Source organism: Taeniopygia guttata, chromosome 12, assembly GCF_048771995.1.
Source record: "Taeniopygia guttata chromosome 12, bTaeGut7.mat, whole genome shotgun sequence".
In the NCBI taxonomy this organism is placed as follows: Eukaryota; Metazoa; Chordata; class Aves; order Passeriformes; family Estrildidae; genus Taeniopygia; species Taeniopygia guttata.
The window spans coordinates 16911332-16935403 of record NC_133037.1 but is presented as its reverse complement, the minus strand read 5'-3'; the positions used below and the strand labels follow the sequence as shown (position 1 = coordinate 16935403).

General features: G+C 61.3%; 5 protein-coding genes across 13 annotated transcripts in view; 1 reads left to right on the top strand and 4 right to left on the bottom strand.

Moving 5' to 3' along the window:
• Positions 1-232: 232 nt before the first annotated feature.
• On the bottom strand, positions 233-10441 carry ZMYND10 (zinc finger MYND-type containing 10). Of its 7 annotated transcripts, none has more exons than XM_072934985.1 (13): positions 10307-10441; positions 9653-9761; positions 9012-9128; positions 7918-7971; positions 7671-7823; positions 5623-5711; positions 5233-5333; positions 3761-3933; positions 3355-3480; positions 1471-1592; positions 1151-1276; positions 703-805; positions 233-516 (listed from the first exon to the last, which is right to left on the bottom strand). In XM_072934985.1, the coding sequence occupies exons 1-12, from the start codon at positions 10393-10395 to the stop codon at positions 730-732; spliced, it is 1335 nt and encodes a 444-aa protein (XP_072791086.1). In that variant the 5' UTR covers positions 10396-10441; the 3' UTR covers positions 233-516; positions 703-729. The 7 variants fall into 7 exon arrangements, with proteins under 7 accessions (XP_072791086.1, XP_030138680.4, XP_012428397.5 ...); XM_030282820.4 differs by having other exon boundaries at positions 703-802; XM_072934986.1 differs by having other exon boundaries at positions 427-564.
• On the bottom strand, positions 9462-14033 carry NPRL2 (NPR2 like, GATOR1 complex subunit). 2 transcript variants are annotated; one of them, XM_012572952.5, is made up of 11 exons: positions 13870-14031; positions 13615-13706; positions 13052-13220; positions 12711-12819; positions 12293-12429; positions 11919-12016; positions 11797-11833; positions 11535-11628; positions 11343-11460; positions 11016-11158; positions 9462-10733 (listed from the first exon to the last, which is right to left on the bottom strand). In XM_012572952.5, the coding sequence occupies exons 1-11, from the start codon at positions 13939-13941 to the stop codon at positions 10666-10668; spliced, it is 1137 nt and encodes a 378-aa protein (XP_012428406.1). In that variant the 5' UTR covers positions 13942-14031; the 3' UTR covers positions 9462-10665. The 2 variants fall into 2 exon arrangements, with proteins under 2 accessions (XP_012428406.1, XP_072791089.1); XM_072934988.1 differs by lacking the exons at positions 12711-12819; positions 13615-13706 and having other exon boundaries at positions 13870-14033.
• Positions 14034-14136: 103 nt separating this feature from the next.
• CYB561D2 (cytochrome b561 family member D2) lies at positions 14137-16198 on the top strand. The gene is made up of 3 exons (XM_002190444.7): positions 14137-14304; positions 14401-14438; positions 14780-16198. Exons 1-3 carry the CDS (start codon positions 14178-14180, stop codon positions 15281-15283), a joined length of 669 nt encoding a protein of 222 aa, XP_002190480.2. The 5' UTR covers positions 14137-14177; the 3' UTR covers positions 15284-16198.
• Positions 16199-16364: 166 nt separating this feature from the next.
• Positions 16365-19260, bottom strand: TMEM115 (transmembrane protein 115). Its single transcript, XM_030282817.4, has 2 exons — positions 18215-19260; positions 16365-17528 (listed from the first exon to the last, which is right to left on the bottom strand). Exons 1-2 carry the CDS (start codon positions 19066-19068, stop codon positions 17321-17323), a joined length of 1062 nt encoding a protein of 353 aa, XP_030138677.2. The 5' UTR covers positions 19069-19260; the 3' UTR covers positions 16365-17320.
• A 2655-nt stretch (positions 19261-21915) lies between these two features.
• Positions 21916-24072, bottom strand: part of CACNA2D2 (calcium voltage-gated channel auxiliary subunit alpha2delta 2) — a 210379-nt gene continuing 208222 nt past the window's right edge. For both annotated transcript variants that reach the window (XM_030283501.4, XM_030283502.4), the window contains 6 exons: positions 23987-24039; positions 23826-23881; positions 23620-23743; positions 22955-23064; positions 22670-22758; positions 21916-22081 (listed from right to left, as the gene is read on the bottom strand). In XM_030283501.4, coding sequence (XP_030139361.2) covers positions 21953-22081; positions 22670-22758; positions 22955-23064; positions 23620-23743; positions 23826-23881; positions 23987-24039 — 561 coding nt within the window. In that variant the 3' untranslated portion in view covers positions 21916-21952. The remainder of the gene's footprint in view (positions 22082-22669; positions 22759-22954; positions 23065-23619; positions 23744-23825; positions 23882-23986; positions 24040-24072) is intronic.

The window sequence follows — 24072 nt, the reverse complement described above, 5'->3', positions numbered from 1 at the left end:
CATCCTCTGCTCCCCACGCTGCTCTAACAATGGTGAGACGGCACAGAGGCCTTCTCACTCCCTTCCCTCCCCAGCTGCAGTAAGGTAACCACAACCTCACAGGTTTTTTCGGGTTCTCTGCGATTTCTGTTGTTGCAGAGAAAATGGACACACGCCTCTCACTTTGTGGAAAGGAGGGGACGAAGCAGTTTGTTACCTTCAGCTAGGAGAGAAAACGCAGAAGCCAAGCAACTGTGGGATGCACAAGGAGGTTTATTGGAGAAGGCAGAATGGTGAGGTGGTGGGAGAGGAGAGGATAGCCCTGGCTAGTGCTGCCTGCAGCTGGGAGCAGGCAGAAGGGGCCCTTGCCAGCTTCTTTCCTGCTCTGGGCTGCACACCAGGGGAACCTCTGCCTCTGTGAGCCATGGGCCAGTTGCCAGACACCACTTTTCTTACAGACCATCCACACTCCCTGGCACCGCAGCCATCAGGTTGCAGGCAGGCTTGTGCTTCTGCCAGTGCTGCACCTGGCATGCCCTGCAGAGGGGGAAGCTGCTGTCAGGGGCACTGGAGTCACATCCGTCCCTGGGGGCAAAGCAGCAAGGACAAACTCCAGGACCGCACCCTCTGGGAGCTGGGAGGGAGCTGATACAGCCCAGCATTAGACTAAGAGGGGGTGGATGCAGCCCCAGTGCTGGGGGTTAAGAAGGTTTAACGACAGACCTTGCCAGATGGTCCAGGACCAGAGATTTAATTTACTGCCACCGTCCCAGCTGCCACATCCCAGCTTGTCACCTGCACCCACGGGGTCATGGGTGCTTTCCTACTTGTGCCCCACCAAGGTGGGAGGAAGAAGACAGTGTCACCATGAAAAACCCAGCCTGTCACTGCTGTTGCTGTGGGCAGAGGCAGCTCAGCACCTCGGCAACACAACCTTCACCAGCACCTCCTCCACCAGCAGCCCAGCACATCAGCCTCCCCACAAAATTCGCAGAGGTACGTGGCCAGCAGAGAGCTGGTGGTGCTGAGCAGTGGTGGGACCCCTGGCTTTGCTTGGCCCTCCCACAGCATTCTCCAGTGAGACCCTGTGGTGCTCTGGGGAGCACTGAGGAGCTGCAGGGAGGCCCAGGGGGGCTGCAGGGGTCCCAAGGGGGTGGCAGGGCTCCCTTACCGTGTGCAGTACCACTCGTTCCGGCAGCGAGAGCAGCGCTTGGTTGCTTCTACACCACACACCCTGCAGCGGGGCTTGTCAGGGGCCAGAGCCTCCATCATGTCCAGGCTGTAGGTCTGTGCCCACCTGTGCAGGTAGAGAGGTGTGAGGCTGCTTACAGGGAATGGCCGACAGTGAGCTGTCCCTGTTGCACCCTGCCACTGAGGGGACATCTCCAGCCAGTGCCACAGGACCCCTCTGTCCTCCCAGTGCCGAGCTCCAGCTCTGCTCATGGGGATCCTGGCCCCACTGGGCACTCTGCAAACCTGCTCCAGCCTCACCTGCGTGCCTGCAGCTTCAGCTCCTCCTCAGTGGGGCTGAAGGCGTGCTTCACCTGGTGCTTGGCAATGGCCTCCCACTTCCCTGAGTTTTTCTTGAGGATATGGTCCCAGATGACAGGAACCTGGTGGGAGATGCAGTGCAAGAAGAAGAGGTGCTAACAGCCTGAGAAGGGTGCTGTAATCTGTGGAGAAGGCAGCCAGCCCTGGGCACAAGAAGCATGGCCCTCCAGGAGGGCAGGCAGAGGCAGGGGTGGTCAGGGTGTGCTTTTGGGTATGTGGAGGGGATGAATCCACCCTCCGGTGGGCATTGAGGTGAAACAAGGACCCCTTTGGGGTCCAGCTGGGCGTAAGTGTTCAGCCTTGAGGCCTGGGCTGCTGAGAAGAAAGCCCTGGGACCTCAGCACCCTGCATGTGGCAGCAGCGTGAACCCCATGCTCCAGAGCCGTTTGTCTGAGCAGATTTTTCCACTCGTCACTTCCCTGAAGATGAACACCCGGGGAGGGCTGGCCGGCCCGAAGGAAACATCCCAGCCAAGAGCAGCGCGCTGAGTTCAGGCTCTGGAGGGACCACGCAGCTTCAAACAGCGCTGCCTTCTCCAGCAGAGTAAAAATAGCCAAGGAAGGGGAGGAGGCTGCTCTGGGAGCAGCCAAATGGAAAAAGTCCGTTCCTTAGCTTGGCTCAGCAACAAGGAGTGAGTTCAGCACTCTCTGGGCAGAGCAGGGAGCCCATGTCTGTGCTTCCTGCTGCCTCCCTGTGCCTGCCCCCGGGCTCAGCCCTCGCCCTTGGCAGGGGCAGGAGCAGCACCGGCACAAAAGCAGAGCTATGGAGAAGGGCAGCAGCCTGGCTGAGGGCTGCAGGAGGTCCCCAGCATGGCAGCTGCTTGTCACTGTGCCACCAACACGCTGGCAGTCAAGCATGGGGCATGAATCCATGTCCACCTCGTTCTGATGCCGGCCCCAGCCCCAACAGCTCAGCTTGCCATTATGGAGCTTCCCCAGCTCCAGCTCCCAACCTGGGCTGTGTCTCCAACTCAGCCACAGGCACCTCTGACAGGGCACATCACCTTCCTCCCGGGCCATGCAGCCAGCGGCGATGGGGACAGCGTGCTCCCATTGGGGACAGCGTGCTGCCACTGGGGACAGCCCAGACAGCCACTGCCCAACAGACCCATCTGCTCCAGGAAACGGTGTGGGAGCCTCTGGCAGTGGGGAAGAGCCTCTGTGCTCCCAGTTCTTCTCAGCAGCCTCTTTGCAGATCTGCCCCCACACTCAGTTTCACCTCTCAGCTCACAAGAAGGCAGTAGAAACACATAAAAACACTTTTCTCCAGATATTACCACTGCGTGGATTAAAACCCCCAAGAACATCTTGGCTGTTTAAAGACTTTCATGGCCTAACTCCCAAAGGCCCAGACACCAGCTGGGACCAGTTTAACTCCAGACTCTATCACCAGATCATGATGTCCCTCTGTAGACAGTGTGCCAAGCAGCCTCAGACCAGGGCTGTAAAAGTGGACTTCCCTGGGGAGTCCAGAATTCAACAGGAAAACACTGATAAATGTCAAATGAAGAGTTAATCGACAAAACAAGCCAGTACCTATGTCTGCCCCATGCAGCTGCCATCCCAGGGGCTCAGTGTGACCTGGAGAGCTGTTTATAACCCAGCATTTATGCTTTTATGCTTGGCCACTGCAGGGCAGGACAAGGCTCTCACGTCAGCCACAGGCAGCTTTGCTGGCAATAAGGGTGTAACTGAAATGGGTACTTGGCTGTTTTTCCAGGGCATTATCACTCCAGAGCTGAGCTTGGTGGAAGAAAAAAAGGGTAGGGAGCCATCAGGCTTAAACCAGAGCAGCTGTAGAGGTGAAGAAAAAGCCACAGGATACCTGCTCCAGGATGAGATCCTTTTTGGGGGGAGCAGGGTCTGTCACTGCGAGGTAACTCAGAAATCTCTGCATCTCCACCAGGTTGGGCAGCTGGTCAATGAGGACATCTGTCAGGAATGCACGGAGCTGTGGCCATGGAGGGGGGGAGAAAAGTGAATGGAGAGGGGTCAGGACAAGGGAGTCAGAGCTGGGGATGCAGCAGGGATTTGAGGGGCAGTGGCAGAGAGAACAGTGGGGGCCTCATGAGATGCACTCACAAACACAAGCTTTGCTGCTGCTGCTGCAGTGACAGACCTGCTGTTCTCCCACCACTGGCTCCTTGGAGCCCACAGTGAGGGTGAGGACAGATACCTGGAGGTACCCAGTGCTAGCAAGGACCCAGGGCTTTCGTGCTGCAGGGTCCTACCTTGAGGAGCTGGCTCTTGTTGAAGCCATCGAAGCGGTATTTACGCTGGCACTCGGGACTGAGCAGGAGGTTGAGGAGGGCAAGCCACACCTGCCCATCGAGTTTCGTTATCTTCACCTGGTCCTCAGGGGGCACCACGTGCCACGTGCCATTCTCGAACTTCTTGAGCTTGCCTGAGGGACAGAAGAACCAGGGAGACACAGTGCTGCCTGGAGGAAGACAGGCCAGAAGGGGGATGCTGGCCTGTGCTCACCGCCTCACCTCACCCTCTGCTTCTGCCTGCCTCAGTTTCACCACCCTTTGCTCCACAGAGCAGCCTACTTGGTACTGAGGCAAAATATTAGAGAACATGAAAAGCAGAAAATACACATATTTATATAAACCAATTACACATATTTTACTGTATATATTGTATATATGTATTATATGAACCAATATTGCTTTGGCAGGAACAAAAGATCCCTGAGACATCTCCCTCTGTACTTGGCCAAGAGTGTAGAGCACTGGTGGGCAGCAGGGCAGTGCATGCTGCAACAACAGTGTGAGTGGAGAGACCCATTTTGGAGTACCAGCATGGCCACTCCTCTCGAGTTTCCTCTGCCAGGCAGAGCCAGAAGCACCATGACTATAACAGATATGACAAAACAAGCTCCAACAGCTCCTGTGTGGCTCTAGGGGATGGAGCAGGATGTGCCCCTGCATCTGCACAGCCTGGAAATGCCTTTGTGCTCCTCTCTTTCCAGTCCCTCCCTCAGGACCCTGGATCAAAGCTCCCTCTCACAGCCTGAGCACGCAGGCAGGGAGAAGGGATGTGCTTCGGCTGGAGGAAGGAGGAAAGCTCCCGCATCCAGCTGGGCTGCTCTTCCTGGCCTGCCCCCGCTGTGACCCCCGAGCAGGGCTGGGGCAGCACACTTCCCAGGCTGAGCCCCACCATAGGGAAGGCAGGGGGAGGCTGGGGGGCTGTGAGCGGCGTGCCTGGCTGCAGAGGTGGGGGATGATTGCCAATGGGCACAGCCTGATCAGGGGCCTTTGGAAGAGTGAAGCTCAGGGACCAGCAGCAGAATCAGGGCAACGTTTGCTGCCTGGGAGACAGCGTGTCTGGCTCCAGTGAGCCCTGCCCCAAATGGTGCAGAGAAGCTGGGACAGGCACTCTGGTCTTTCTGTGTCCAGAAGACTCCTCAGAGGAGCATGTGGGGCTGGCCGAGGTGCTACACTCCAGCGCTGGCTGTGATCACTCAGAAGAGACCCAGCCCTGAGTGAGGATCAGCTTTTGGGAGCACTGCCGGGTCCCCAGCCCAGCTGTGCTGCAGCTGCTCTCGAGCTGAACAGCTCCAGGCAGGGAGCTCTGAGGAGCTGGAGGGGAGGCCAGAGGGGGAACAGCTCTGCAAGGGCTCCTACAGCAGATCCCTCAGTGGATGTACATCCCAGCACGGCACCACGGTGTCCCAGAGACCATGGGGCATGATCCATACCTGCTTCCCAGCAGCTCCAGGGGCAATGCTCCACCAGCTCCACAAAGAGGCAGGGCAGGTTGTGGGTGTTCAGCATTCGTGTCAGGGCACTCAGGGGCAGACTGGAGATATGACAGAAAGGGAGAAACAGCACTTACAGATTAATGCCAGAATTTGTACCTACAAATGCTCCCTGAGGCAACTGGGAGAGGCAGGAAAGAAACAATGATCTGAGTTCCCAGGAGTACCGTGGAGCAGGGTGAACTGCTTCTGTGTTTGCTTCCCCGAGCACAGTGCCACTGTCACTGTGGACACAGCCAGCTGCTGAAAGGGGTCCAGGCACCCCCTGTGACCCCACAGGAATCCCATCTGGAGAGCTGGGCACATCCTCTGCTGCTCCTGGGCACCTACCTGTCCACCTGGTCAGTGATGAACCGCAGCACGGACAGGGCCTTCAGGGAAATCTCAAACTCCATCACCTCTGCCTGCTTCTGCAGCTCCTGTGGAGGGACAGGATCAGCCTTGGGATTTCAGGCCCCATTTCCCAAGAGTACAGAGAGGCAGGCTGCTGACTGCATTGGTAACCACAGTCTGGGTAGGAAAACAGGGCACTGAAAAACAGTTTCTTGTCTCAGCTGTGCCAGCACTGCCTGTTTGCCAGCGCAGCCACAGAAGTGCTTGCAGTCCACAGTTGCTCTTTCCTGATGTCCCTGTCCCTAACAGCTCGTGGGTGGCTACTGGCTGCAGTGCTCCTGCACAAGAACACCCCCTAAAAGAGGTTGGTCCCAAATTTTGCCTCTCTCCCTTCCATGGCCCTGCAGAGACCTGTGAGGGTTGAAGGAGGGGGGAGCTGCATGATCAGCAGAGGAACCAGAGGAGAAGGAAGAGGAGGGAGAAACTTGGCCCTGGTGCAGCTGCAGTCCTGTGTCCACCCCTCCTGCATCTGCCTCTTCCCTCCAGCTTGGAACAGCCGGCTAGAATATCTGCCTGTGGTTATCCCAGCCCACAGCCGTGCCAAGCTCTAACCCAGGCTCCTTCCCTTCCCAGACAGCATGGACACCCCCTCATCCTACACCAGCCTGACCCTCCTCTGACTCGGCTCTTTGAGACCAGGGGAGGGCCATTCTGAGAGTCCTCATCCCTGGCTCAGGCACAGCCCCTCTCCAGCCCCAGATGCAGCTCACACTTGGTGTGCAGAGCTCTGACCTCAGCTTCTTGTATTTCTCCGAAGAGCCATTGCAGCAGTTGCCGTCCAGATTTCTGTGGTAAGCAGCTCTGTGCTCCCTGTACTGGTGCCCCACACGTTACTAAGAGAGTTTTGTGAGCTCTTCCCTGCCTCCTCCCTCTCCAAACTGCCCTAGTGAGGTTTGTCCTACAGCTCCTCCTGGTATCCAGACCTCATCTCTGCTTCCTTGAGACAGGGACTATCTTTGGCCTGTGCTTCGAGGGGACAACAGAACGGGGTTACCATCATACACAGTTCCAAAGGACAGCAGGCTCCACAACACAGGAGATGGCAGGAACAGCTTTTTCACAGGGGTTATTGTACACAGGCTCAGGAGAGGCTGGAATGAATCAGAGGAAGCCAGGCTCTCTGGAAGATGAGTGCTTTTGAGAACCCTATTGGCTAGAAAAGGTCTGGGTTTTCATGTTCGTGTCAAAGCAGTAACAGAGACACCCCCTTCCCCTCCCCAGCTGGGAAAGCATTTCCTGGAAAACATCCCTATTGTGCTCCAGATCCCTCCACTTCCTTCCCTTTTCTGAAAGAGAAGTATGTGCTCGGGCAACAAGCCAAAGGATGGAGGCAAGGGAAGGTTCAGGCTCTCCCTTTAACCCTGCTCTTCCAGATACTCCTCCTGACATGCACTTCCAGGTGCTGAGAGGCACCAGAGGCAGAGACAGCTCCTGCTCTGGGAAGGTGTGTGTGTGTCAGCCTGGAATACCTGACTGGGAAAGCTCAGGGATCGCTGCTGGCCTGGACCAGCTCAGAGGAGGTTTCTCAGAGCATAAAGGAAGCTGGGGGAAGCACATGAGGACAATTCCTGATTGTTGGAACTCTCTCATGGTTAACCCTGGCCGGCTATAGTGGCAGCCTGACCCAGGGTGGCTTCCCAAACTTCAGGAAGAGATATCCACACAGCTTCCAAGAGCAACAGCAAATGGTCAAACCCCTCTACTGAGTATTTTGCCCATCAACTCTGCAGCGTGTCCCACCCCAGAGCTCTGAGCAAGTCCTGCAGGAAGCCTCAGGCTGGCACTAGCACCAGGCAGGGCAGAAGCCAGGCTGCAGAGTGGAGGGGGTGGATGCAGCCACAGGCACACAGAAGCATCGGGCACCCTCTGAGGTGGGCAGGAGGTGCCAGGGCTGCAAGCCATGAAAAGGCCTCCCTGTGCCTCTGCAGGCTGCCCATATTGCTCACCACACATGTCCCCAGGGAACTGCAGGGCTTTCTCCTCACCTGCATGGACGAGGGGCTGGCCAGAGGCTCAGCACGAAGCTCTGCTGAGGTCACTGCTTGTGCCTTGGTGCTCCGAGCTGCCAGCAGCGTCAGCTTGCGGTGGCAGTAATCAATCAAATCCAGAATGCTGTCCTCTGCCGACTCACAGATCTCCTTCACAGCAACAAGGGTTCCACACAGGGTCAGCTCCCACAGCCTTCCTCCCCCAGGGGCTCTCCACTTGAGGAAAGCTGAACCTGGCTCTCACCTTGTGAAAGAACACTGTCTCCAGGAGGTTGATGATGGAGGCTTCATGGTACAGCTGTGGAAGGAGAATGGCAAAGTGAGGTAAGGGTGGAGCAGCACTGGGGACATGGGCACTGGGACAGGGAAAAGAGCTTTTCTGAGAAGCTGCTTATGTAGTTGTGGCTAAACAGAAAAATACAAGTGATGCAACCTTCAAAACAACTCCAGTTCATGCAGTTCATGTTAGTATTTATGCTGACATGCCCGTGACACTCCAACGTGCCAATGGAGAGCCACACTTCCCAGCAGGCAGGGCTCTTCAGGCTCTGCCTGTGCTGCAGGGGCAGGACAACCACTGCCCTCGGGAAGCTGCAGGCTGTGGCACAGAACAGAGCCAGTGCCTGAGCTGGGACAGTGCTCTGCAGGGCTGTGCTTCTCCCAGGCCCTGGGCTGGGGCAGCCAGCCCTGTCCGAGCCTGGGAACTGTGGGATAGCAGCCCGAGGCAATTGGCTGCTCACCACCCTGCCCCTGCAAGGTGTTTGTCTGCACTGAAAATGGGTTAAAACTTCCAAGCTTCAGGCAGATTTCCCTTAGGTCAAGGGCTACATCCCTCAGCAAGGAAGCCCAGATCTGGAGATCATTCCCTTGCCAAGAATGGCCCAAGAGACCACTGGTTCCAGGAGCTCAGTAAGAAAAAGCTACATTTTTGTTAGCCCAGAGGCATATTACAGTGGAGAGCCTCTGGCTAGAGGAAAATAGTGCTCAGAGGGGGGAAAACACCCCAGGGGTATCACTGCCTGGGAGCAGGGCAGCACTGGGAGCCACAGCTCCAGGAATGGCTTTTGCTCCACCCAGCAGCTCCTGCAAGCCCCTGTGTGGGATTAGAGAGGGGACAGCTCTCCACAAAGCCAAGCTTCCCTGGGACCGAGTCCCTGTCCCCTCCTGGGGGCAAGGGCATGGGCCTGTATGGGTTTGGGAAACCCAAAACTTCCCACTGTGTCCCACTGCTCACCTCAGCCTGGTGAGATGCAAACCCTCAGCTCTGAGACCTTCAGGTGACATTTATTTTCAAGCCTGACTCATTTGCAGGCTCATTCCCACCCCCCCTCTACTCACCACCACGTAGATGGGGAAGGTGCTTCTTGGCTTGAAGTCCTCCAGGCGGCACAGCACGGGGAAGATCTTGTGCTTCCAGATCTCCACAGAGATCAGCTCCCCAATGAGAACAGGAATCTGGACAGGGAAGGATGGGGAAGTGAAGCCTTTCAGAGCAGTGCTGCAGTGGAAACCAGTTTGTTGCTAATGGTCACTGGAGTCACCCAGGGAGGAGGGTGGTTTGGGGCACACGCTGTTCTTCCAGCTCAGAAGCGAGCAGCTTCTCACAACAGGGCAGAGCTCCTGGGGCTGCACAGGGGGAAGGTGACCCCAAGGAGCTGGGCAGGTCCAGGCAACCTCACAGCCTGGGACTGGGACCCCCCAGGCATAGGGCAGAGATCTGCAACTGGAGGGACCAGTGCATCAAGGAGACCAAAACAACCTCCAAGAGAGAAACCAGACATCAGCAAGTAGAAATACCACAGCTTGACCTTTAATTTCATTAAAAAACAAACTGGCACACCACCAGTGAAACATCTTTTCCAGAGACACAACAGACCATTTGGCATTTTATTCCAAAATTGCACACTGCCCACGGGACAAGCCCAGCTGGAGGCTGATGGCCCAGCAGGGGGATCACTCCTGCACCCAGGGAGGCTCACCTTGGCATGGGTGACCAGCAGCTCGGTGAGGAGCTGCTCCTGGCCCGCTGAGGCGCTCAGGATGCCGTGCATGTTGAGCTTCTCCACATACTCATGCTGCCGAAGCCATCTGTGGGGCAGCCAGCCAGGACATCAGTGCCACGGACCTCTGGTGACTGGCTTGGTGAGGGTCCCTCGTGCAGGGAAACTGCTCCTGCAACCCCCAACCCCACCCTGCCCTCCGAGCCGGGGGCTGCAGCTCCGCTGGGACTGCCTTGCCCTCCTGGCTGCCCCAGCTGCACCCTCACAGGGCACACCACAGGACCAGGGGCAGCCTCTCCACCACCCTGCCCTCACAGATCTGGGACCTTTCCTCGCCCTGGGCCCTCCAATCTCCCCCAGTCCTCCCAGGAACATTACAGAATTGCAGCCCCTTCTCTCACCCCACCCCACGCTGACCCTCTGTGGTCACCTCAAAACCAGGACTCCTCCTCTCTACCCAAAACCTTTGGGAACCCCTCCTTACCCGCACTGTGACCCCTGGGAAGGCCCCAGAACTGGCCCCCCTCCTGTCCTCCCACAGCCCCAAAGGTGACCCCCCCCAAATTTGAAGTCCCATTTTCACATTATCACCCCACAGACACGCGGGGACAGCCCACTGCCGTGTCCCCGCACCGCTGCCCGCCGATGTCCCGCAGCTCGGAGCCCTGCAGGGCCCGCACCAGCGCCTCGGCCTCGGCGGGCGGCAGCGGCGCGGCGGCCATGGCGTCCGCGTCGCTGAGGCAACGGCGCCGCCGCTGGCGCCCCCTGGCGGCGCGGAGGACTCGCCGCGGGGCGGCCGCAGCGGGGCGCGGGGCGGCCTCTGGCGCCCCCCGGCGGCGCGGAGGAGCGGCCGCGGGCGGCGGCGCTCCGGGGACAGAGGGGACAGAGGGGACAGAGGGGACAGAGGGGACAGAGGGGACAGAGGGGACAGAGGGGACAGAGGGGACAGAGGGGACAGAGGGGACGCAGCTCTAGCGAGCGCCACCGCTGCGTCACTTCCAGCACACGATGATGTTGGGGTCGTTCTCCAGGCGCTCATCCAGCTCCTTGTAACTCATGCCTGGGGGGTGAGACAGTGGGGTGTTAATAGAGCGTCACTGTGGTGTCAGAGGGCTGGGTAGAATCCCCAAGCCCTGCTCCTGGCAACATGGGCTTGGCAGCCCGGCTTGGAGAAGAGCCTGGCCCACAGTCCCATCTCCCTGCAGTCTGAAGGCTCCCAAAGCGGCAAGAACCCAGGACCAGTGCACAGCTGTGGGCACTGTGGGCAGGCAATTCCTTTGTCTCCCACCAGCCCTGGGGCCTACACGGAGCAGAGGATCCCATGGGTCCTAGGGATCCGTACCGGTCTTGCAGCAGATCTCGTCGTAGCTGTGGCAGCCCGTGTACAGCCGGGCTGGGTGGCTCCGCTCGTCCCGGGCCACCTTGACAGGGTATTTCTGGAGCCGCCGGATAAGGCCCTTCATCAAACCAAACTGGATAAGCCTCCTGGGGGTGAGGAGGAAAGAGACTGGGACCACAATGCCGAGGTGCCAAATGCCCCAGCTCCCCACATTCCCCTTCTGTTTCATGTGTCCTGCCACTGCATCACACCTCCTACCCTACAGACACAGTACTTCCTGCTCGCTCTCTCTGCCATCCCCAGTGTCACCACTGCCGTCAGGGCTCTGACCTCTCATCCACCCTCTGGAGCTGCAGGGTGTAGCGGGAGATGAGGTCTCGCACGGTGGTGCCAGGGCTCAGCCCGCAGTACAGCTGGAAGACATCCCTGAGGCTGGCTCGCTTGTGCCCTGCAAGGACAGGTCGCCATTCAGCTGCCCTGTCCCCCTGCCTGGGCCAGCATCCCCAGGCTGGGTCACTATACCTTGTTTGGTGACATAGGACAGACACTCCTCCTGGAGGCACTTGTCATCCACCAGGTCCTGTACCTTCGGTGTGGTGCAGTAGACATTGGAGTACTAGAGGGTGATGGAAAACCAGCTCGACTCAGCTGTAGCTCTGACAGACAGGCCTGGCCCACTCTAACCCCGCTGCTCACCCTCCCCAGCCACTGCCCAAATCCTGCTCACAGCCCCACGTGCCCAAATCCTGCTCACAGCCCCACGCTCCGTGGCCGCCCGACCCACCTGGAGTATGGAGACAAGTGTGACAACCCCGTAGTACCTGCAGACGGACAGGACAAGGTGAGAGGCGCTCTCTGGCAGCACCCACCCCCTCCTCGGGCCGTGCAGCCCCTCCAGGCACTCACAGCAGGTTCTGCACAGCGATGCGCACCAAGTTCAGCTCCACGTCAGCTTCCGCCGAAATCTTCTGGACGTGCCGAAAGCCATCGATGTAGGGCAGGATCTGGGAGGGGAGGAGGCAGGAGTTAAAAGGGCAGGGAGCAGTGAGGCATCACCCTGAAGCCCAAGCAGCTCCCCTGCATCTGGGAGCAGCTGGGATGGGCAGGCTCCGTCCCCAGGTGCACTCTAACCCCGTGCTGGTGAATGATTTGCTCACAGGCCCAAGCACAAAGCCAAGGGCAGCACCAAACCGTGCTCATAAACGTGGGGATCTCCAGGACAGCCCAACTCCCCCGATGGTCTGGAAATGGATCCCCTTCAAAGTGTCAAGCACACGGACCTGCTGCGTGGTGAGATCCCACTGGGAATTGAAGAAGTCATCCTTGTCCTGGGTGAAGACAGGGACATCATACTCCTGCACGATGGGGGGGTCTGGGCGCTGCTCAATCACCTTCAGGTGGATGGTGTTCGACTCATCTGCCCGGGAGAAGGGGAAGGCTCAATCTCCGTGCAAAACAGGGCTCCCTCAGGAGCTTGGAACCATCAATGCCAGGACACCACAATGTCACACAGAACAAGGTCCTTGCAGCCCCTAACCCCATCCCACCCTCCCCTGGAGCCAGGTAGGGCAAGGCTGGCTCAGACTCCTCCAGCTCCAAGCACAGACAGGCAGGGAGCTGCTGGGAGCAGCACAGCAGAGCTGACCTGGGCAGGGAATGGCCCAGCTGCCTCCCAGCATGGCCCCGTCCTCGCCATACCTATGGGCAGGGTGCACTTCCCTTTGGCATTCAGCTCCTCCAGCAGGATGGTCATGATGGGAACCAGCTTCTGCTTACTCTCCTCATTGGAGATAAATCCACTTTCCAGCTGAAGAGAGCAGAAAGTCAAGTCAGCTGCTCCCCACAGGATTACTGGCTACAGGAGCCCAGATCCTGTTCCTCTTTAAAACTGAAGTGATCTGCAGGAAACCAAGACAATCCCCTCCTCACTGTAAAACCAGCCCGACCCAGCAGTGCCCAGCAGCCCCCACCATACTCCAGGATGCTGCTGGGGCGCCCACGCTCTGTGGGGTGGGTCAGAGACCGTGCCCAGCCCTCACCTCCAGGGTGGTGAGGTAGCCAGCCAGCTTCTTCACGATGGGCTCCAGCGCGCAGGCCTTGGCTCTGGCGTCGCACACAAAGCCCAGGTTGAAGAGCAGAGCGTTCCGGCTGTACTTCTTGTGCTCGATGCACACGGGGCAGCCGATCAGCTTCTTCTCCATGGCCGTCCTGTGGGAGACACCTGTCACCTGCTCTGTGCCCTCAGGGAGCCTTGAGTCCCACACAGGGCTGGCTCCTGATCGGCTCTGCAGGAAGGGGCTTCTTTATATTGCAGGAAAAATGATGCCTAAATGATGCCCTACATGCTCAGGGTGCAAATCCCAGTCTGAAGAGGGAGGGGGGAGGAAAGAGCCAGCCCTCAGAAAAGGAAGCAGTGTCCTTTCAAAACCAGCACAGCTCTCCTGACTGCTCTGATTTCCTGGATTCGAGGCTGGCGGAGCAGCAGCTGCAGCAGCAGCCACCGCTAAATGTGCCCCCCACCCTCCGCACGGGGACCGGGGACACCGCAGTGACCGGCTGGTCCCGGGGCCAGGAGCCCGGCCGGGGCTCCGCCCGCACTCACACGGTGATCAGCTTGTTCTGCAGCTCGGGTTTCGTGATGACGTACACCTGGATGGTGTCAAACAGCTCCCGGGAGATGAAGTCCTCGGGGACCTGCGGCGGCACAGAGCTCCGGTTCCAGCCGAGCCCGTCCGCCCCGGGCCGCGCCCGCCGCCCCACTCCCTGCGCTCCCTTCCCCTCCATGGGCGCCGCCGCGGCCCCGTCCCGGCCCCCCGCCGCGGGCAGGCGCTGCGGGCCCCGGGCCCTCGCCCCGCACCTGGTAGGTGATTTTGGGCCCCAGCGTGGGGTGGAACTCGCTGAAGAACACGCACTCGATGCGGCCGCCCATGGCGGGACGCGGAGCGGCCGAACCCGCCGCAGCCCCGCCGGCCACCGTAGCGCCGCTCGCGCGGAGCCGCAGGGCGCGCGGCGGGGCGGGCCCTCACCTTGAGCGACAGCACTTCCCGCCACTCAGCGGCGGCGCGGGGCGGGCCTTAGCGCTGACGGACAGCCCGGATCAGCCAATCGCAGCGCGCGCCGCGGCCCGGCGGTGTCGGCAGCGGCGGTCCCGCCCGCCCGGCCAACATGGCCCTGACGGCCGAGAGCGAGTCCCGCCTGTACCGCTCGCTGCGCGTGGCCTCCGGCGCCGCCGCGCACCTCGTGGCGCTCGGCTTCCCCGCCGCTGTGGCCGTGCTGGCGCGGCCCGGATCCAGTGAGTGCCGCTGGGGCCGGGGCCCGGGGCGCGGGGAGGGCCGGATGTCTCAGCTCGCCTCACCTCACCTCACCTCACCCTGCGCTTCCCTTCCAGGTCTCTTCTCCTGGCACCCGCTGCTCATGGCCCTCGCGGTAAGTGCCGCTGCCCCGGGCGCCGCCCCGCTGCCGTGGGGCAGGCAGGGCCCGTGCTGAGCCCCGGGCGGTGGGTGCCGACCCCGGGCGGTGGGTGCCGAGCCCCGGGCGGTGGGTGCCGAGCCCCGGGCGGTGGGAGCCGAGCCCCGGGCGGTGGGTGCCGAGCCCCGGGCGGTGGGTGCCGAGCCCCGGGCGGTGGGTGCCGAGCCCCGGGCGGTGGGTGCCGAGCCCCGGGAGCCCCGGGCGGTGGGTGCCGAGTCCCGGGCGGTGGGTGCCGAGCCCGGGAGCCGCGGCGCAGGGGCGTTCGGCCGGTGCCAATGCCGCTGCCCTCTGCCCCCCAGTTCTCGTTCCTGATGACAGAAGCGCTGCTGATCTTCTCCCCGGAGACCTCGCTGCTGCGCTCCTTCTCCCGCAAAGTCCGAGTGCGGGCGCACTGGGCCCTGCAGCTGCTCGCCCTGCTCTGCGCGCTCCTGGGGCTGGGAATCATCAGCTACAACAAGCACCTGAACGGCAAGGGCCACTTTGTCACCTGGCACGGGCTGACGGGGCTGCTGGCCGTGCTGTACACCGGCGGGCAGTGCGCCGGGGGCGTGCTCCTGCTCTACCCCAAGCTGATGAAGAACTGGACGCTGGCCAAGCTGAAGCTGTACCACGCAACCTCAGGGCTGGTGGGCTACCTGCTGGGCTGTGCCAGCCTGATGCTGGGCATGTGCTCCCTCTGGTTCACCACCACGGTGACCGGTGCCTCGTGGTACCTGGCCATGCTGTGTCCCCTCGTCACCAGCCTGGTTATCATGAACCAGGTGAGCAACGCATACCTGTACCGCAAGCGGAGCCAGCACTGAGGGCTTGGTGCTGACCTGAACTTCCCAGAGCGAGCTGAGTCTCCCCTTGGAGAGAGCTGGCAGTCCCCCTGCTTGCACAGGGCCTCCTTGGAACTTGGTTTCTACCTACTTGTCTTTTGTTAGTCCTGGATTGTCCGTAGTGTCCTGTCCCTGGGGAGCAGCCGCTCCAGATGTGTGTGACACCTCACCCCTGCCTCGGTGGGGACGTTACCTGGCACAGGTGAAGCTGCTGGTCCCTGTGACAGCTCGGTGCTCAGTGCTGGGAAATGGAGGGCTCACTCAGGATTCCTGCTCCTTTTCCCTTCCCACGCAGGGCTGTTTTGGAGCAGGAAGGACAGGAGCCATCCTGGTGAGGAGGGCAGGGAGTCCCTTCTCTCCCAGGAGGCTGCAGCAGGCACCACGCTGCCTCTCCTGCCATGGGGGCAGCTTGACAGGAAAGCACAGGGCACGGTTGTGGCTTTAGCCCTGGCAGGACTGGGGCAGGGCGGTGGCACCCGAGCAACGGTACAGCAGCACGTGTGTCCCCATGGCACGGGCAGTCCCTGGGATCAGAGCATGCAGCTCTGCCCCAAGGCCCTGGGTCTGGACACCCACTGCCACGCACAAACCCCTCCTCCGTGGGCTGGGCTCGGCCTCGTGGGGTGGGGTCAGTTTACAGAGCAAATCACTGAGCCGGGCTGGAACATACAGCCAGCAAGTCACAGGGAACAGCGTGAGCACGGGGAGGCACAGACCTGGGTGATGAACCCTTGGCAAGGCAGGAAGAAACCTCCATGCTGGCACAACAGCCTTCCTTCCAGCACGCATCCTGCTCCTGGCAGGGCTGGAGAGCTGGGAGCGGCTCCCAGGCTGAAAAATTCCTCTGTATCCAGAGCTTTTATTCAATAAACATTTCAGGCAGCTAGAGTGCAACAAGCCCTCTTTCATTTTTGGGTGGGATGACTTCTGGGGTGCAGGCAGACATCTCTCCCTGCTGTGAGCACCTGGGAAGAAGCCCCCTCCCCAGCCTCCTGCCAAGAGCCCCCAGGGGCTGCTCTGGGCCGGGCCCTCCACCCTGCCCATGCTCTGCTGCAGGAGCCAGTGCTTTCAAAGAACTCTTTATTGATACCCAAATGTCTGTGTTCTTCCCATTTGACAAAACCTTCTCGTGTGGTCCTTTAAAAAAATAATCATGACACTGCTGATCCACATCCCAGGCTGGGAGTTGCCCACTGGATCAGGAGCTGTGGAGGCTGTCGCAGGGAGCATCCTCTCCATCCAGGAAAGAAACTCCACTAACAAAGAGGGAGGGAAAAGAAAGGGGGAGCCCATATTCTACCTGCAGGAAAGAAAACCTGCTGCCAGAGGAAGCAGCTAGAGTCCCAGTGTAAAATTAATTCCTGCTTCTAGTGTAATCTGGCAAACAGATTAGCCAGGGAGCAGCCAAGGGCAGCAGCTCCCCACAGGGGGAGGGGGCAGGAGAGGAAGGAGAAGTGAATCCCCACCATGCAAAGCCCGGAGCTGGCAGTGCTGGAGCACCACCATGAGGGGCTGGGTGGCCTCTTCCTGCCCAGTGTCCTGTCCCCTCCTACCCAACAAACTTCTCACCCGTCCTGGCAAGCTCCTGCTGGGGCGGGGGGAGGCTCCCCACGTGAAAGACATTTGGAAGAGAAACCCACCAGCCTTCCCATTGCCTCAGTTAGGGACAAAACTACCTTCGGAAAGGAGAAAAGAAGTGTTGAGTGCTCTGGCAAAGCCCTGGCACAGAGGAGAAGCTGCCTTCGATCCCTCCAGGGCCAGCACAGCGGCTTGGGGCAGGGATCAGCGTCCCTCTCCAAGAACAGCTCCCGCTGTCTGCACGGCCTGCCCCAGCTGGGGGAGTGGCTCCAGGAATTCCTGTCCTCGGGGTGGTGGCAGTGTCACTGTCCGGGCGCCTGGTGCTGGCCTCGAGCAGCAGCGAAACGTTGCAATGAGGTATCCCCCGGCTGTGCCCGGAGGAGTCCCCGCTCCCAGCGGGATTAGCAGCTCTCCAGCAGAGACAGGGCGGGAAGGGGCCGCTCACAGCTGGGCCGGGGCGTCCTGGAAGCTGATGAGGTTGGACTCCTGGCCAGGGCTCTTCCCGGCCGTGCTGGGGTCAGGCAGCAGCGGGCTATCAGCCTTCGCTGCTGCTGCTGCCGCCTCCTCCTCATCATCCTCCATGCTGGGCCAGGCCGATTGGTCCTCCACTCTCTTCAGCCGCTCATTCAGCGCCTTCAGGGCCAGCTGCCTGCAGGACAAGGCACGTGGGCAGGTTAACCCGGGTCAGCGGCTCTGCCCCACGGGGCACTGTGCAAGTCAGTCCCCGGCTTCCTCCCAGCAGGAAAGGGTGGGCTCAGTATTGCTGGGGAAGACCTGGAGAGCCTGGGACTGCTCCACAGAAATCCACTCCGGCTCCCAGACTATTCACACAGAGTTTTCATGCTACGTGGTACAACCTGAGGCTGTCAGCACGAGGGCAGCTCTGGGAATGGGGAATAAAGGTATAAAGCAGGGCAGGGAAAAGGGAGTGCCAGCACCCTGTCCAAACCCTCCTGCCAGAAGTCAGGAAGGCCAGTGCTGGCTGTGCTGGAGGGCTGGGGTGTGCGGCTGACTCCCTGCCCTGCCCTGGGCCAGGGTGAACTGGTGGAAGGCTGCCACTCCCCTAGGCTGTACCCCTTTCTTCTGCAGGGACCCCTAACCTTGTCTGCCCCTTTCCCAGGATCTCCCCGCCCTACTATTGCTGCGCCACATCTGGAAGAGCAGGATAATGTCCGACCAGCTCCCTGAAATGCTCATCACCTCCATGGCAGACCACATGGAGAAGGCCCCTCCTCAACCTCTGCACCTAAAATCTCCCCCCTCTTCCTTGGCTGGATTTTAAACCATACCCTTTCTGTCCCCAGACACGATCCCTATGGGCAGGGCAGGGGGTACCTTCTCCTCTCGGCGTCCTGGGGGTCTGTCCCCGGCAGGCTGATGGTGATGGAGGACGGGGCACCCACGTCGTAGCGCTTGACGGTCTTGCGGCACAAGCGCACCTTGACCAGCACGCTGTGCACCAGGTTGGCCACCAGACCCACCACGGGCTGCAGGATCTCGGGGAAGAAAGTGGCGAAGGCGAAGTGGTCGCTCATGTCTCCGCGGCCTCTACTGTGCCGCTGGTAGAAGCGGAGATAGACCCAGCTGGAGAGGAGCCCGAAGCCGTACGAGGCCAGTACATTGCTCTCCACGAGAGCAGCGAGCCGCAGCAGAGCCAGGAGAAGGAGCAGGAGCATGGGGACAGCCTTCATTCTGACCTGAGGCACCTTCAGTACGGTGCTGTCCCCCATCGTCTGCTTGAGGGCCACCAAGACCCCCCCGAGGAAGCCCAGGCCACCGTGGATGCGGACAGCGAACAGATAGTGGAGGTGGAAGGAGGCCACATAGGTGAGGAAGTAGGCGAGGGCCGCCAGGAGCCCCACGGAGATGTTGACCACGGCGAAGAAGACGAGGAGCTCCAGCGCGCCCCAGAGCGGCTCCAGCAGCCGCCCGGCCGTGCCCAGCGTGGCCAGGCTGGCCGCCAGCCCCCAGGCGCGCTCCTCCACCAGCCCGTGCGTCAGCAGCGTCCACACCCAGAAGTTGGGGGGCAGGAGGTAGCCGGGCGTCACCGCCAGCCCGTAGGCCGTGTCCAGCCCGAAGGAGAGCAGGTACAGCAGCACCGCGGCGGCGCTCAGCGACTTCACCACCACGCTGGTGCCGGCCAGCGCCGCCAGGAAGTGCTGCCGGGCCACCGGCAGGTACCGCCGCATCTTCGGCCCCGCGGGCGGCACGGGGAGGCCCCGCGGGGGCTGCCCGGCCCCACCCGCCCGCCGCCCCGCGCCGGGCCCCGCGCAGCCCCCAGCCGGCCCCGGCCCCGGCCCCGGTCTCTCCCTCCGCCGCCGCCGCCCCGGGCCAGGCCGCACTCGGACCCTCCGCTGGGCCAGGCCGGGCGCGGACAAACAGGGCCGCTGCGCATGCGCGGAACGGGGGCGCCGGGGCGGGGCTGCCGCGGGGGCGGGGCCAGGGCGCCGCGGGGCACGTCGGGACTTGTAGTCCGGCCACGTTGGCAGCGCGGGGCGGCGCGGGAGACACGGACGGGGGACACGGACGGGACACACGGACGGGGGACACGGACGGGGGACACGGGCGGGGGACACGGACGGGGGACACGGACGGGGGACACGGACGGGACACACGGACGGGGGACACGGACGGGGGACACGGGCGGGGGACACGGACGGGGGACACGGGCGGGGGACACGGAGGGGGACACGGGCGGGGGACACGGGGGAAGACGGACAGGGAGGAGAGACAGGGACATGGGAGGACACCGACACGGGAGGACATGGGACAAACGAGCGACACGGACGTGGGGGGGAGCGGTGGCAGAGCACGGTTATGGGGCTTGAAGGACACAGTCATGGGGGTGCGTACATGGGGGCACGAACCCCGGGAAACGGGGATATGGACACGGGTGGGCTGGACACGGAGGGCACTAGGGGACATTGACACCCTGCAACAGGGGGACACGAGCATGGAGTGGGGCGTGGGAGGGGGGCCACAGGAAGATGGGGGGCAGAGCCCCTGCGGTGTCCCTGCCTGTCCCGTGTCCCCGTCCCCCCGCGGTGCAGCAGGTGTCAGGGCAGTGTCCCGCCTGGCAGGAGCCCCCCGATATCCTGTGTGCCCCCCACGTGCTGTGCCCCCCCAGCCGTGCCCATGGCCCCGGGCAATGACGCAGCCACCGCCTGTGAAGTGAAAATATGAACATTATTTAATAACTGAGTCTCTGTAATAAACCATTTGAAAATATTTTACAAGGAGTCACACACACGATATCTTACAAATTGTCTTTTTGTTGTGGTTTTTTTTTTTTTTTTAGTTTTCCAACTCTTCTGTACAAAAAAAAAAAAAAAAAAAAAAAAGGAAACCCAAAGAAATTAAAAATAAATTAAAGAAAATCAATTAAAAACCGAATGCCTTTGAATGAGCAGAGAGAAGCTTTCGGGTGGGGACAGGGCAGCAGGAGGTGACCCCGGCGGGACGGGGGGCCCGGGGCCACACCGCCCGTTTGTCTCATTGGTTTTTAACTTAAAATAGACTATATATGTATATATTTATAGGTATGTATAGTGGTGGTTTTCTGGCAGAGCACCTAACTAGACTACAGAAGTACACACACTCCCGGTAACACAGAGCCATCTGTTCAAACACGGTTCCCAGAGACAGTAACCAAACACACACTGAAAAAGCTACAAGCAGAATGACCATTAATTAACCCCAGCACTAATTAGCGCCTGGCGCCCTCCCCAGCCCCCCCGGGGTGGCCATGCCGAGGGGGCTCCCCTGGACCCGGTTGATGGGGTGGCTCTGAGCGGGGTGCCCCGGGGGGGTGAGGGTCCCCAGGGCTGCCCAGGGACCCCCGGCACTGCCGGGAGCAGCGGGGGGGGGGCGGGTGCGGCACCCCGGGTGTCGCAGCTGTCACCCCGGGTGTCGCAGCTGTCACCCCGGGTGTCGCAGCTGTCACCCTGCCCTGGACCCCGCCAGCCCCGCTGGCTTTGTGGGGTGCAGGGGTTCTGTGGGGTGCCAGGGCAGAGCAGCCACGCCGTCCCCCTCGGCAGCCGGTGGATTGGCTGGGGGGACAACACCCCCGGTGAGCGCCCCGGGGTGCCCCGGTCCCTCGGGGCGCCTGGCACGGCCCTTCTGGGGACAATTGGCACGTCCCGCGTGGGGCGTGAGGCGTGACCCACTCGGGGACACAGGACACGTCCCCCAGGGGACAAGCAGCACGTCCCCGGCCGGAGCGGCGTCTTTGGCAGGGCAAGGGGGTCCGGGCAGGGCTGGAGGTGGGGGGCAGGGCTGAGCGGGCAGGATTCACAGTGATCTGCAGAACGGAAAAGAAACAAAATACATTTTTTCCCCCTCCCTCCTTTTCACCCCAGTATCTGTGCCCAAGGACGGCTGAGCCCAGCGCAGGGGCTCTATCGTGCCGCGGCGCAGGCAAAGGCCACTGCCCCCTGTCCCTGTCCCTGTCCCTGTCCCTGCCCGCTCCCAGCCCCAGCCGCAGGGATGAGCCCGCAGCGATGCTGCAGCTGCCCCACACGCCCTGGGGCCGGTACCGCCACAACAAATGATACTGACCCGCACAGTCAAGTCCTTTCTTTCTTTCTTTCTTTCCTTTTTTTTTTTTTTTTTTTTTACTTCCCCCTCATTTTTTTCTTTTTTTTTTGTTTGTTTGTTTGTTTGTTCGTTTGTTTTCCCACGTGTCCTCCTTGCTGACAACAAACCCCGCCGGTCTCCAGGTGAAAATGTTGGAAACTCGATGTAGAAAGATCTGCTTTAAAATCTTCAGGCTAAAAAAATAGGCGAGGTGGATGGAGCGGGGGTGGGGGTCGCGGGCGGAGGACACCGACGCCACTTTTCCAAGTCCGAGTGGCCGGGAGGGCGCGACACGGGGACACCGTGCCGGGCCCCGCTCTGCCGGGGAGCCCCCCGGCCGCACCCCGACTCTTCTTTGGCTGCGGCCGGCGGGACAGCGGCGGCACCCCGGGGGTCCCCGAGGCGGCGGAGGGGACGTGGCACCCGCTCCACCGGGCCGGGGACGGGCATGGAGATGGAAGTTGAAAGAAAAGAGAGCTGGCGGGGGCGGCCGGGGGGCTAAAGGCAGGCGGCCGGGGGCAGTGGGTGCCGGCTGGTGCTGGAGTAGAGGAGCAGCAGCTGCAGCGAGAGCAGGACCCCCAGGGAGGGGGAGAAGGAAGCCCCTCGGCCGCAGTCTGAGGTATCTTCCTGAGTGGGTGAAGAGAGAGGGGCTGTGGGGCACCCCCAGCAGTGCCTCGGCACCCCAGGGGCACCCACTGCCCTGGCAGGGGCATCTGCAGCTCCCTGCAGCCCCGAGAGCCTCCTGCCCTGCAGCACAGCCCCGGGACCCCCATGGCTCTGCTCTTTCCCCCATGGCACTGCTCTCCTCGGGACCCCTCATAGCTGTGATCTCCCCAGGGAATACCCCGGGGCTCCTGACCCCTCCTCCCTATCCTCCCAGGGCTCCAAACCCCCATCAGAGGGGTCCCTCCACAGCACTGCATCCCCGCGGATCCCCTCATGGCTCCGTTCCCCTCAGGGGACACCCCACGGCTCTGCTCCCCCCAGGGGGGACGCTCACCTTTCCACTTCCCCCTCAGGGTTCCCCTGGGACCCCCCCATGGCTCCATTTCCCTGCTCAGGGGGAAACCACTGCCCAAATTTTCCCCATTGGAGCACCTCCCAGGGGACCCCCCCATGGCTCTGCACCCCACCAGCGGATTCCCATTGCCACCACCCCTTCCCAGGGGCCAGCCCCAGCTCTGCTCCCCTCCTGCTCCCGCTGCCCCCACGTACTGTTGCATTGTAGTCGAAGCAGATGTGGGGGCCTTTCCGGTAGCGGGGCCTGTCCACCAGCTCACACTGGTTGGGGTCCCTCGGGGGGGCTTCGCAGGTCAAGGAAACCACCAGGAACAGGGCAGTGGGGGCTCGTAGGGCGCCTCCAGCCCCTCTGGCCACGGGCCAGCTCCCTCCAAACTCCACAGGTCCTTGTCCCTCTGCCTGTCCCACAGACCCCATGCGTCCCCCACACCTTGCTGCCACCACATTCCGGTGGGATGCAGCTGAGACAGCAAAGGATACCTCTTACCTCTGCCTGCAGCAGCTTGACAGACTCACACTGGCTGCAGAGGGGCTTGTCAGCCACCACAAAGAGCAGGTTGGTGTTGGCCAGTCTCTGTGCATGGAAGAGCCTGGGGGTGTGAAAGCAGCGGGACCCCTCTTACCCTGTGTGCCAGTGCCCCCCAGCCACCAGTGCCAGCCCTGCTGGCGTGTGGCTCTGGGGAGGCTGAACCAGCAGCACCTCCCCAGACCCAATTTCATCACCGTCCCTGTCCTCCTCCCCATTTCTGTCCCCAACTTCATCCCTATGCCTAACCTCATGTCTGTCTGCATTCCCATCCTTGTCCCCAGACTTATCCCTATCCCCCTTCCCTGCCCTGGCCTCCATCCCCATCCTCATCTCCACCTCCCTCCCCATCCCCATGCTGAGGGGCTGCCAGGGACTCAGCCCTGATGGGCTTCCAGGGTTTGGTCCCACGCAGAGGATCCCTGGGGACGCCATCACCCACAGCCCATGGGGACACCACTGTTCCTCTCTGTCCCCACTCCGGGTATCACAGTCCCCCTGAATTCTGCACAGCATCTCCTACTGCCCCCACACAGGCTGCTGCACGGGGATCTCGGCACAGGCAGCCTCGGGGGTGTCCCCAGCCCTGCCCAGGGAGGGACAGCGGGGATGGACCCACCTGGAGCAGTTGCCGCAGTCGATGATGGCGTTGTAGGTGGCGTTGACGGTGCTGAAGTAATACTGGGTCTGCTTCATGATGCAGCTCGTCTCCCTGGCCTCCATGCCGTCCCCCACCACCTCCTCTGTGCCAGCACAGAGCTGTGGGCCAAAGCCACCAACCCCCCCACCCTGCCCACCCCAGCTCAAAGCTCCCCAGGGACTGACCCGTCTGGAACCAGCTGCTGTAGGTGAGGCTGTACAGGAACTGCTGGAACAGGGACCTGGGGAAGCAAAGCGTAGCCACGTCAGGTGTCCCCGCCCCAAGGACACCCCAGTGTCACTCCCCAGTGGGAATGGCCCCAGGGAGGGGACATGGCAGGACTCACCAGGCTGCGGCTGAGGTCCACCAGGCGAGGCTCAGGAGATCGGCCACGGTGGGCTGGGGGCAGAGAGGGGGCAGTGAGCCAGCAGG